The sequence below is a fragment of the Mobula hypostoma genome, chromosome 16, assembly GCF_963921235.1.
Source record: "Mobula hypostoma chromosome 16, sMobHyp1.1, whole genome shotgun sequence".
NCBI classification, from domain to species: domain Eukaryota; kingdom Metazoa; phylum Chordata; class Chondrichthyes; order Myliobatiformes; family Myliobatidae; genus Mobula; species Mobula hypostoma.
In genome coordinates, this window is record NC_086112.1 from 34,744,676 (window position 1) to 34,757,826 (window position 13,151).

A 13,151-nucleotide genomic window follows, 5' to 3' on the forward strand; every position below is an offset into this window, starting at 1 on the left:
TTTATATGTTCATACAGGGAAAATATGTGCTGTGTGTTTAATATCCAAATGTTACTTAAAATGTTATGATGCTATTGACTTATATAACCATATAACAATTACAGCACGGAAACAGGCGATCTCTGCCCTTCTAGTCCGTACCGAATGCTACTCTCACCTAGTCCCACTGACCTGCACTCAGCCCATAACCCTCCATTCCTTTCCTGTCGATATGCCTATCCAATTTTTCTTTAAATGATAATATTGAACCTGCCTCTACCACTTCTACTGGAAGTTCGTTCAAGCTCCCCTGATAATTGACTTATCGCTATATTTATGCGAGGAAAATATGCGCTGTGTGTTTAATATTAAATTCGTTAGATAAACCCTTTTAGAAACGAAATTGAGTGTATTAGTCACTTATCACTTATATTGCATTCGTGATTAACCCCCCCGGCACAGAATCGCCAAAAACGATTTGTAGAAAAAAAATCGGCATGTACACGCATGCACAAATCACACATGCGCACTGGTGCCCGCGCAAGGCTTCATGGTCATTGTATTCTTTCTCGGGGTAAACCCAACGTATTTGGCTGCTACTCTTGTTTGTTGGCAACCCTACCACCCCCCGGTCCGCAAGAATATTGTCAAAAGAAAACCGGACCGCAGTGCGAAAAAGTTTGGGGACCCGTGACATAATTAGTTAAAAGGAGATCTGATTTTGGAGACCTGTGTGCAGTCAAGGTGTTTCAATTGATTGTAGTGAAAATACACCTGTATCTGGAAGGTCCAACTGCTGGTGAGACACTATCCTGGCAAAAACTACATTATGAAGGCAAAAGAACACCCCAAGCAACTCTGCGAAAAGGTTATTGAAAATAACAAGTCAGGAAATGGATACAAGAAAATTTCCAAGTCACTGAATATTTCTTGGAGTACAGTTAAGTCAAGAAATGGAAAGAATATGGCACAGCTGTAAATCTGCCTAGAGCTGGCCATCCTCAAAAACTGAGTGACAGTGCAATAAGGGGACCAGTGAGGGAGGTCACCAAGAGACCTATGACAACTCTGCAGGAGTTACAAACTTCAGTGGCTGAGATGGGAGAGACTGCGCATACAACAACTGTTGCCTGGGTCCTTCATCAGTTGCAGCTTTATGAGAGAGTAAGAAAAAGAAAGCCACTGTTGAAAAAAAGTTCACATGAAATCTCGGCTACAGTTTGCCATAAGGCATGTGAGAGACTCTGAGGTAGGCTGTAAGAAGGTTCTATGGTCTGATGAAACCAAACTTGAGCTTTTTGTCCATTAGACCAAATGCTATGTTTGGTGTAAGCCAAACACCGCACTAACCAAAAAAACACCATCCCCACCATGAAGAATGGTGGTGGCCGCATCATGCTGTGGGGATACTTCACTGCAGCAGGCCCTGGAAGGCTCATGAAGGTAGAGGGTAAAATGAATGCAGCAAAATACAGGGAAATCCTGGAGGAAAACCTGATGCAGTCTAAAAGAACTGCGACTTGGGAGAAGATTTGTTTTCCAGCAAGAAACTGCCCCTAGCATAAAGCTGAAGGTACACAGAAATGGTTTAAAAACAACAAAGTTAATGTCCTGGAGTGGCCAAGTCAGAGTCCAAACCTCAATCCAATTGAGAATTTGTGGCTGGTCTTGCTCATGATCCCCATGCAATTCGACAGTGCTTGAGCAGTTTTGTAAAGAAGAAAGGGGAAAATTGCACTGTCCAGATGTGCAAAGCTGATAGAGACCTATCCATACAGAGTCAAGACTATAATTGCTGTCAGTGGTGCATCTACTAAGTACTGACTTGAGGAGGGTGAATACTTCGGCAAGCAATTTTTTTGTGTTTTATATTTGTAATTAACTTCAACCACTTTGAGTCTTTTTTCTGTTGAACTGTGTCAAAAAAGCCAAATTAAATCTACTGTTATTCAATGTTGTTAAACAATAAAACATGAAACTTCCAAGGGAGGGGGGATACTTTTTATAAACACTGTACATATAGAATGCCTTGGGACTCTCTTTAATCCTACTAGCCAAGGACACCCTGTCTGTCCTAATTTCCTTTTTGAGTTCTTTTCTGAATTCTTTATAATCCTCCTAGACCTAGATGAACGTAACAAATTCTGCCCCATTAAACTTCTTGCACTAAGGAGGTTCCAGTTTATATCAGGGAAGTTGACGTCCCCCATAATGTCCCTCATGTCCTTCCTACCCATATAGACTTAATGGTCAAGCCCTCCATTATGTCCCCTCTGACGACAGCTGTGATATTGTCCTTGATTAGTAATGGAGCTCCCCGCTCTTTCACCTCTCTCTCTATCTTTTATCACAACCCTGGGAGGAGAAGATGGCGGTGCGACACAGTGCGCGCAGTTCTCTGGTGAAATGATATCGTATTTGTAAGTGGGACGCCATGCACAATTCTGATTTGATGGAGACAGACGTGAGAAGCACAGAGGAACATCTGGAAAAACTTCTGAAATGCCCAGTTCACTGCCGCTGTTATTGTGCGATCGAGAAGCTCCGGAGGGGAGGCCCCAAAATCCCCAGCTTTGCCTGCTGCTGGCGACTGAGGCTGAGGTCGAAGCGTTCGGCAGAGATGGTGCTCGGTACTCAGTGTCGGAGGCTTGAAGTTTTCGGACGACTCAGAGTCGGACTGTGGTCAGGCATGGCAGGGAGAGTTTTCTTCCTTCTCCCGTCTATGTGAGATGTGGGACTTTCGAGAGACTTTGAACTTTTTTTTTACTGTGCCCATGGCCTGTTCTTCATCAAGTTATGGTACTGTTTGCACTGTTGTAACTATATGTTATAATTATGTGTTTTTTGTTAGTTTTTCAGTCTTGGTATGTCCTGTGTTTCTGTGATATCACACCGGAGGAATATTGTAACATTTCTTAATGCATGCATTACTAAATGACAATAAAAGAGGACTGCATGTCCTCATAATCTAATCTAATCTAAAAAATTGAGTGCACATTCCTTTTCCTCTCTCAACCAAGTCTTTGTAATGGCCACAACATCACAGCACCACTTACTGATCTGGCTCATTTTCATCACCTTTACCCATAATACTTCTCGCATTAAAATATACACAGGTCAAACTATCTATCCCACTGTATCCTTTACTTTGCTCTGACCTGTTTTTACTTGTCCTGTCATCTACCTTCCTCTATATCCCTCCATTTTCTGACCTGGTGCTCTGGTTCCCAATCCCCTCCCCGCCAAACTACTTTAACCCGCCCGAGTAGCACTAATGAACCTCCTGGCCAGGATATTGGTTCCGCTCCAGTTTAGGTGCGACCCATCCATATTTTATAGGTCACCCCGCACCAGAAGATGCTCCAATGATCCAAGGACATGAATCCCTGTATCCTGCACAAGTTCCTCAGTCACTCATTCATCTGTACTATCGTCCTGTCTCTGCCCTGATTCGCATGTGGCACTAGGGAGCAATCCAGAGATTACTACCTTGGAGGTCCTACTCGTCAGCCTCTTCCCTAACTCCCCATACTCACTGCGTGTAACTTCTTTCCCCCTTTCTTCCTTTGTCATTGGTGCCAACGTGCACTATGACTTCTGGCTGTTCACCTTCCCCCTTGAGAACATTCTGCAGTCGCTTTGAAATATCCGGGACACTAATACCAGGGAGGCAACACATCATCCTGGCATCTCTTTCGTGGCTACAGAATTTCCTGTCCATCTCCCTAACTATTGAGTATCCTCCTGCCTGACTTTACCCTTGCCAGCTGAGCTTCATGGTCAGCCCCAGTGCCACTGGTCTGGCTGCTGCTGTGCCCTGAGTGTCACTCCCCTCCCAGAGGTATCCAAGGAGATATACTTGTTGCTGAGGGGAATGCCCACAGGGGAACTCTGCACTGACCGCATATTCCCCTTACTTTTACTGGTGGTAACCTATCTTCCATCTGCAGCCTATACTCTGTAACTACCTCATTCAAAGTTTCCTCTGTGAAGTTTTCAGCCTAATAAATTAAATTGTATTTTCACTTGCAGTTGGAATTCAGATAGACCATGAGACAGATGAAGATGATGATGATGGTAAGATAATTATTAATTTACAAAATTCCTATTAGAGCACATCCATATCTGCCATTCTCAAAACAAACGTTGAAATAAATATGCACAAAAATGTACTGCAAAATACCTTTGTCAATAGATAAAACTGTAGAATCTGAGCAACCTAAGAGATAAGGGTGTCATCTTTTACTCAGCCTGAGAGCACTTTATCTTTTGGGCAGGAGGGTGTGTGTTGAAATCCTAGTCTAGAATAACCAGTGCACATATTGATGCTTTGCTGCATGCTTGAGTGCTCGGTGGAGGGTGCTTTTTGCTGGTTTTTGCTGGTGGGGGAGGGGCGAAAATAGTTGCCTTACTGCTGCTTGTGTGTGGGGGGGGGGAGCTGGGGGTTCTAACATTTAACTGTCATTCACTCTTTGAGGCACTCCGTTTTCGTGGATGTTTGCGAAGAAAAAGAATTCAGGATGTATATTGTATACATTTCTCTGCTATTAAATGTACCTATTGAACATTCTAGACTGATTCTTGGGTATTTTGATGAAGAGTTGCTGCATTGTTCATTCGTGTTTTTCTAATGTCCAGGACATCAATCATTCTTCAATTAAGTGGATTCGATTAAGCCACATTGCATTTATGTGCAGATTGTCTGCAGCATTCTTCCCATGTGGTAATTCTGGTTATATGGTAGAAATATTTCATTGGGTTTAAGATGATTTGAAGTTGTAAAGGTACAGTATAGGTAAATCATATTTATTTTAAAAATGAATTACAACATAATTTATAGCTAGAGGTCCATTGTCTCACCAGGAAACTATTTTAATTCATTACACATTTCAGTTGAAGTTCTGCACCCAGAACAATTAATGAGAAGCGTTTACTTCAAATCAAGTTTATCTGAATGGTTGTAAACAATAAAAGTTTTTTGTTTACACACTAAAATCAGAGCTACGTGCTTTTTTTTCAGTTACTCTCCCTTCAATGATCTCTCCCCCTCCTCCGCAAATGTAGACATTTTTAGAGGTTTGGTTTTTGTGATTATTGGGCACCTTGCCCAAAGACCTTTATGTTCTCAGAAACTAACGACTGTGAACTGCTGTTCCATGAGATACATGGCACTGAAGTCTGTATCTGCCTTTCCCTAAGAATTGCTTATATGTAAATTCAAACGAGTGTCAATGGTTCCTGGTCATTAAAATGAACATTGTTGATTTACTATTTTCCATTGTTTTGGAATGTTTACTAAAATTAATTAACTCAACAAATCTGTGACTGTCTTACTTGCCAACTGAATCATGACAGAAATTCTTAAATCTTCTTTTTTAAATGCCATTTTTCTATTGATGCAGAAGAAGAGGATGATGAGAGACAACCCGAGAAGAAGGGAAAGCAACAGAATAACAGAAACCTGCACAAAGTGTCTGAGGATGAAGAAGATAGTTCAGAAGAAGCTACCAAACCTAAACCAAGGAATAATAGGAGACTCCCAGTTCAGAACAGAAGTAAACAGAAAAACAGGAATAGAGACTACGAAAGTGAAGAAGACGGTGGTGAAGAAGAAGAAGAAGAAAAGGAAAGAAAGAATGGGGCAGCTAAGAATTCAAGGATAAAAGCAAGAAACAAGAAGAATAATAGGACAGAGGAAAGTGATGATGACAATGAACTAGAAGGAAGAAGTACGAAAACTAAAAGGAGCCCAGCCCGCAATAATAACAGCAACAGTGCGAACAAGAAGCAGAAAGATGAAGATAATAAGAAGGCAAAACAAAGAAATAAAAATGGTGAGAAGAAGGGTGAAAAGAGCAATGGAAGAAAGAAAGGCAAAAACTCCAGGTACCTGGCATTTGTTTACTGCATGTGGATGTTGCCCATATATTGCAATAGATATGACAATTCTCTTATGAAGAAAATCTTGACTGTAAGGAGTAGAGATGATTAGGGGTCTGCTATTTTCTAACTTATGCTATCATGCAAACTTTGTCTCTATATATTTAGGGTCATAGAGTCATAGAAAACTACAATACAGAAACAGCTCCTTTCCACACTGAACCATTTTTAAACTGCCTAGTCCTATTGACTGCACCTTTACAAAGCAAAATCTATGTTCTGAACTATCCCATTTCACAAAGCATGAAATATGAACCAGAAATATAATTGAAAGAAAATTAACCATAGTATATTTAATGCATGAATAAGGAAACAGAGCTGAAGAAAACCAGTTGACTTATTTTGTGTTTTGACATATGGTTATGGAAAGTAATCAATTAATAAAATCTAATATTCCCATCATAAGAAACTACAAGAAGCCTAATCCCCCATTCACTTTCTTCTCTTCTACAAACTAAAATACTCCCAAAGACATTTATGTTTTTGCAGTAAGAAAGCAAAAAGGGAATCTGGATAATTTACACACTTTGCTTAATCAATAAAAGAGTACGCATTTGAAGAGTATTTTATAAAAGTAGTAAAAATTGGCAATATGTCAGAGACTGGTGTTTTGGATGTGGACTTCCTACTAGCACTGACTAAAAAACATGTCCTTAAGCATTTTAATTTCATTTTGAAATGCTGAAAAAGTTATTGTGAGTTCCAATCATTATCTACTCTAACTCCTAATATAAAACAATATACTTTTTTAATTAATTTACTAATGTGGTGTAGTGTAGGTGGCAGCAATCAATGAACTGTACAAGGTAAGCATGCTATTTAAATAGCCAAATCTTAAGGGTGCTCAGTATTGGAAAGAACGGTAGTTTCGAAGATTCAAATATTCAAGATTCAAAGTACGTTTATTATCAAAGTATGAATACAGAATACAACTGAGATTTGTCCTCCTGCAGGCAGACATGAAACAAAGAAACACCATGGAACTCATTCAAGAAAACATCAAACACCCAACACAAGAAAAATGAACAAATTGCGCAAATGGCAAAATGCAAGCGAGCAACACATAGAATATCAATCATCAAGCCAGCAGTCTAGTAGTGTTCACTTTAGTTCAGTTCAGCACTGCACCGCTAGCCGACTGCGGTTGCACACACAGCCATTCTTCACTGTAGCGCCCCAGTCCATATCAATCACCCAATCAAACCGCTCAAAAACAGCAAAAAAAGAGAGTAACCAGAATCCAAGAATACATACACCATGAACCTCAGTCCCCCAAAACGAGTCCCCAGCCTCGCTGATCAATCTTTGCAGCATGGAACCCAGGGCTGCTGCACTTTCCTCTGAGAGCAGCTAGCAAGAGGGAGAGGTAGACCAGCCAAACGCAGGGGAACGGAGCTGAACACCCGCTGATCTTCCACTCTCATCCTCGTTAAATTCAATCTTGTTTGATGCCTCAATCAGAGAGAGGAAATAGAGTCGTCCATGCCTCATCTCCAGGCTTCCAGGAAGCCTCTATGCTGCACACTTCACTCCAAACTCACTGAATTCCCTCAGTGTAGTAAAGTGCCAGATCACTCAATTAGCCCAAAAACACACTATCAAAACATAACTCATAGCTTCCAATCGCACGCAGCTTAGTAGTAGAATCATATCTGAAAGAAATAAACTAAATGTCGTGAACTGTCTGCAGGATGTCACTGTTGTCTGCTGACACCATTTTCATCAATCTTCCCCACAATGCCAGGACATCTCAAAATGTGGTCGAACAAGCAAGGTGTCTACATCATTCAATGGCAATTTCCTTTCTCCATGATGTCATTGACATCTCAGTGCTTGTCACATTGTCTGAGGAATGAAATTGGTCAAAGTCCACTTTCCAGTCTTTAAATGCTGCTGTATCAACTTTCATTTCCTCCTCAGATTTATGTAGTTATAATGAAATTTAAAAATGATTGGCTACAGCAGTCAGTAATGTTGGCATTTCTCACTTTCAAAATGAGCAAAGCAATTTTTTGCATAGCTGGTAATCTTTTGGAGAATTCTGTATATGTCGATTTTTATACTACACTGTTGTATTCTGAGTCACGGCTACATGAAGGGAATAGAGCAGTATAATAATTCCTCTCTATTTTCATAGAAATTCTTCACAATTTTATTTGTTGTCGGGCTAAATGTTGAAATTGAGTGACACCTGTAAAGGCATTGTAAATGGTGGCGTGCTCTGGCACCACAAGGATTTTATTCAAGGCATAAGTTTTTGCATGTTTTGGAATAGGCCTCACCTATCCCAAATCCTTTCATTTCTATGTTCTGTCAGTATGGGGATTGGGGCCGGGTAGCAGGTCATTGAGACTGGATGTGACTAATCAGAGGATCAGTAATGGGGGTGATTAGTCTAAAGATCAGTAGGGGCGATTGGGATGTGGGTTGAAATTTGGATAAGGGTAACAACCTGTGAGGGCTGGGAGTGGCGCAAGCCTTGATGGAGAGTGTCGGTGATGGGTAGGAACTTTAATCATGGAAGGCCGTGCCTGAGTTGGATTCTCAGTGTCAGACTCCATGGCTTTGGAATTGCTTAAGGAGATCTGCTTCCTGGGCTGTTAGCTGTCGGCCACCCATACGTAGTCCAAGATCAGGAATGTAGAATCCAGGCACATGCAGCATGCCTCTGGATACTGGTACGCAGGTTCTCCCATGTGCTAAAGCAGAGGGAGCATTGAAAACCTCGAGAAAAGATAGATCTTGTGGAGCTTTCAGGGTTTGCTTTTGCAATTGATTTTTCTTCGTCATTGTTGAATCATGTAGAGCATAAAGAAATGGAACTAGGTAATTCAGTCTTTAAATTATATTTTGTGGTGAAATTGTGCTGTCCTGCCTGATGTTAGAGGACTGGTTGATTTTCTGTTTTAGCCATAGACTATGCAAATATGAAATGTTGCCTGGAATTTGAGGGGTAATAACATTCACTGGGTAGCACCGCCAGAGTTTACACGTGTACATAAATGTTACCCTCAAGATTCACTACTATGAAGGAGGCTTGATGCGAGAGTCCTCATAGTTCACTATTTGTCCACTTCACAAACTCATTAAAAATTCTATGCCAGTTCAAAGGAGATACAGGAGTATTCTCTGCCTAATTTGAATGGGAGCTAACTCCTGTCAGACTGTTTTAGATAAGTACTTAATTTAAAAATACTATTAAATTTTAAAAACTGAAAATACTAATGATTTTTTAATTTAGGGATTTCAATGTGTTTGGTGTTTGTTTTGTCTGGAAATATTCAAAAGTATTAATCAAAAATTATCATTCTTATTCTTTTTCTTAAACAAAAATTCTTATACCAAAGCCGGAAAGCATATACCACCAGGCTCAAGGACAGCTTCTACTTTATTGCAATAAGATTATTAAGAGCTTCACTAGTAGAATAAGATGGGCTTTTGACCTCACAATCTACTTCATTATAATCATGCATCTTATCATTTGCTAGTAGTATATTTTTTCCTGTAGCTAGTATACTTTATTTTGCTTTCTGTTATTGTTTTATCATGTTCTACCTCAATACACTATGTAACAAGTTGATCTACTGTATATGAACAGAATGCAAGAGAAGCTTTTCATTGTATCTTGGTACATGTGACAATATTAAACTAATTTTAATTCCCATTCCAATTATTTGAGTTTTTAGTTGCTTTTAAAATGTTGTTATATGTGTATTTATGTTTTCCAGAAGCTTTCAGAATATTTGTAAACGATTACAATTTGGGCTAAGTCTGGTTGTAAGAATCAGCTGAATGTATTTTTTTCTCTCACTTTGACAGCAGAAAAAGAATTGGATACACTTCGTTATGGTCCTTCTGGTGTAGAATCCTTATCACATAGGGTCTTACCATAGAGAATCCTCTCAAATGTTTCTGCAAGCTTTTTACTCAGATCAGTGCACATTTCTTTTTGAATGCTAATTAAACTTGAAGCATTATTATTCAGACAGTAATGTATACAAAGCTTATGTTCATTCTCTTCAGCTTATACACCTATTCATTCAAGGCGGTCAACTATTTGGTTCCTTTCAATCCATCCAGAAATTCTTAATACTCAAATAACAAAATAGAAATTCCCCAGAGTGACCTCCAGGGCCTGAGCTGTTTACATCCCTGACAATTTTACTTCTGTTTTGTTGCAGCTCATCATCAGATTCATCGGACAGTGAAGATTCTCTGTCAGAGGGAGAGCTTGCTAAGGTTTTGGAAGAAGTGGAAGAGAAAAAGAAACTCATAGCAACTATACGGAACAAAGCCTGGCGCATGAAAAGAAAGCTTACAATGTTGAAGTAATGGATTTGCAGCTTATGCATAATAATTAAATATTATAAATGCTGTAATTAGGTTGATGTTTTACAGAATTTGTTAGCCAACAATTTATATTGTGTTTATTAGTCAGGGTCATTCCAACAGATTTCAAGGACTGAAAAATCTCACCCTTTTGGACATATAAAATGACCTCTCAGTGGTACAACTTAACTAATCAGTTTTAATTTGTGTTTATCAGAGAATCTCAAGCATTTATAGAGAAATATGAAGGCGCCCTGGGTAAGGGGAAAGGTAGAAAGTTTTATGCCTACAAAGTGTTGATGATGAAGGTTAGTATCTGACTTTCTTCTTACAGTATCTCTTCATATTGTTGTAATAAAATGTAGGCACTGATAACAACCGGTAACATACCTGATAGCTATGCTCTGCACCTATGGGCTGAGAGAGGTTGCAATAGCTGTTGCTATCTCCTGAAGGAGTTTAAATCTTCACATTTCTTCTCATAAGAATGGTCCATGCTTCTGTCAACAAAATGGTAGAATGAAATCAGTATTTTGTGGTTCAAAGTAGAAACGTTGTATAGTTGTCTCAATCCTTAAAGGTGTCAGGAACATTTCCCAGCCACCAAACTCATAGTACCTCACGACTCGAGGAAAACCTTTCAAAGTTAGTAGGCTAGAAGAAAGGAAACAATGGTATGAAATAGTAGCAGTTATGACGAAGGAAATTGTTGGAGGCTTTTGTATATTTTGTTGCAGAGAGTAAAATCTCTTTGAGTATGCAGACTAGAAATAATAATCTCGGTGCTAAATTGCAACTTAGTTAACTGAGGGTGTAATTTCTGTATCACCGAAGTGCAAAACGGATTCCCTCACCATAAAGCTCTACTGGAGTGCATGACATTCTTTGACATATATGTATGACAGAATTTTGTAACAGCTCTCAATCAAAACAATTATTGGCACAGTGAACATCTCCCCATTTAGTAAGCATTTTCAGTTACTATTCAAGTTCTAATTCTGCATTTTTCTTCATTCTGAGAATGGAGCCTCAAGATCCTTTGCCCGAGGCACCATTGGCTAAATGCACTTATAGTAAACATATAAATTTTTTTTGCTGGATGAAGGGAGGAAGACTGAAGTGACCATGTCCTTAATCAAGTTATTCAGGGCATTGTTACGATATATGACTCTTCAGGGATATTTCAAGCTTTGAAGTTCATATTTATATGATTTTTAACATTTCAGAAATGGATCAAATTTAAAAGGGACTTTGAAAATTTTAAGACTTCGTGCATACCGTGGGAGATGAAAATAAAAGAAATTGAGAGTAAGTTCACTTAGTTAAATAAATATATTGTAGTTGAACATCATGTTTCAATAATTGGTTGTACTGAACTTGACCAGAACTGCCTTTCATGTTTGTTCCTGTACAATCTCTGGCTCAACACTAATGATTTGTGGCTCTGTTGATCCACTGTAGTTGGAAGCCCTGCTACGACAACTATTCCCTAAAGTGTAGGTCGTGACTAGGCCTCGGTTGGTGACTAGGCCTCAGGTGGTGGATGTCAAGGCCCTTTTACAGTGTGCCTTTATGGCTCATTTTGCTTTCCCAAATGTCTTAAGTATTCAAAGTTCATAGTAAATTTATTATCAAAGTACATATATGATACCAAATACAACCCTGAGATTCATTTTCTTGTGGGCATACTTAATAAATCCAATAACCATAATAGAATCAATGAAAGACCGCACCAACTTGGGAATTCAATCAGTGTGCAAAAGACAATAAACTGTGCAAATACAAAAAGAAAGAAAAAAAGTAGTAATAATAATAATAATAATAATAATGATAATATAAATAAATAAATAAACAAACAAACAAACAAACAATATCGAGAACATGAGATAAAAAGTCCTAGATAAAAAGTCTATAGGTTGTGGTAGCAGTTCAGTAATGTTCTTGATATTCAGAGACCTTGCAATGCAGTTGAAGTCAACTTAAATTATCAGATAAATAAAATATATTTAGAAACTTGGATAACACAATTTAAGACCATAATACCATAGGACATACTCTAGAAGAAGAATTGGACTATTCAGTCCATCAAGTTTGCTCTGCTAGTCACTCATGGCTGATTTATTTTCCCTTTCAGCTCCATTCTCCTGCCTTCTTTTAGTAATGCTTGATGCCATTACTAATCAAGACCTATTAACCTCTGCTTCAAATATACCCGATGTCTTCACAGCCTCCAGAGCCAGTTGTAGCAATGGATTTCACTGATTCACCACTATCTGGCTAAAATAACTCCTTCACATCTCTGTTCTACAGGACATCAGCTATCCGAAGGTTATGTCCCCTCATCCTAGAACCTCCCCCCGTTTGGAACCACGTCCAATCTATCCAGGAATTTCAATATCTGATAGGTTTCAATGAGATCTTCTCTCTTTCTTCTAAATTCCAGTGAGTAGATGCCCAGAGCCACCAACAAAGGCTCTCCATATGTTAACCATTTCATTCTCATAAACATCCCCTGGACTCCCTCCAATGCCAGCACATTCTTTTTAGACATGGGGGCCAAAACGGCTCACAACACTTCAACCAATTTTCTTAACTAAAATTAGTTTAAATTATTTTTGTTAAGAGTTGGATTTAGCTGGTAGAACACTGTTTCACAGCTGTAGTAAACTGGAATCAATCCTGATATTGGGTGCTGTCTTTGTGGAGTTTGCACATTTTCCCTGTGACTGCAAGAACACTTTGATTCCCTTTTCACATCCCAAAGACATGCAGATTGATAATTGCCCCAAGGGTGTATCATGGAATCATAGGATCACGATGCACAGAAATGGGATCTTTCGAGCCACATTGTTTTTGCCAACATAGTACTGTCTGCATTAATGCTATATACACCTATAATAGCT

The 13,151-nt window shown here is 39.1% G+C and overlaps 1 protein-coding gene across 1 annotated transcript in view; it reads left to right on the forward strand.

Moving 5' to 3' along the window:
• The first annotated feature begins 10,151 nt into the window (after positions 1 to 10,151).
• The window catches only part of LOC134357326 (transmembrane channel-like protein 2-A), a 53,852-nt gene continuing 50,852 nt past the window's right edge, over positions 10,152 to 13,151 (forward strand). The window contains exons 1-3 of the mRNA XM_063068740.1: positions 10,152 to 10,247; positions 10,466 to 10,556; positions 11,475 to 11,556. Of these exons, the coding sequence (XP_062924810.1) occupies positions 10,222 to 10,247; positions 10,466 to 10,556; positions 11,475 to 11,556 (199 nt within the window). The 5' untranslated portion in view covers positions 10,152 to 10,221. The remainder of the gene's footprint in view (positions 10,248 to 10,465; positions 10,557 to 11,474; positions 11,557 to 13,151) is intronic.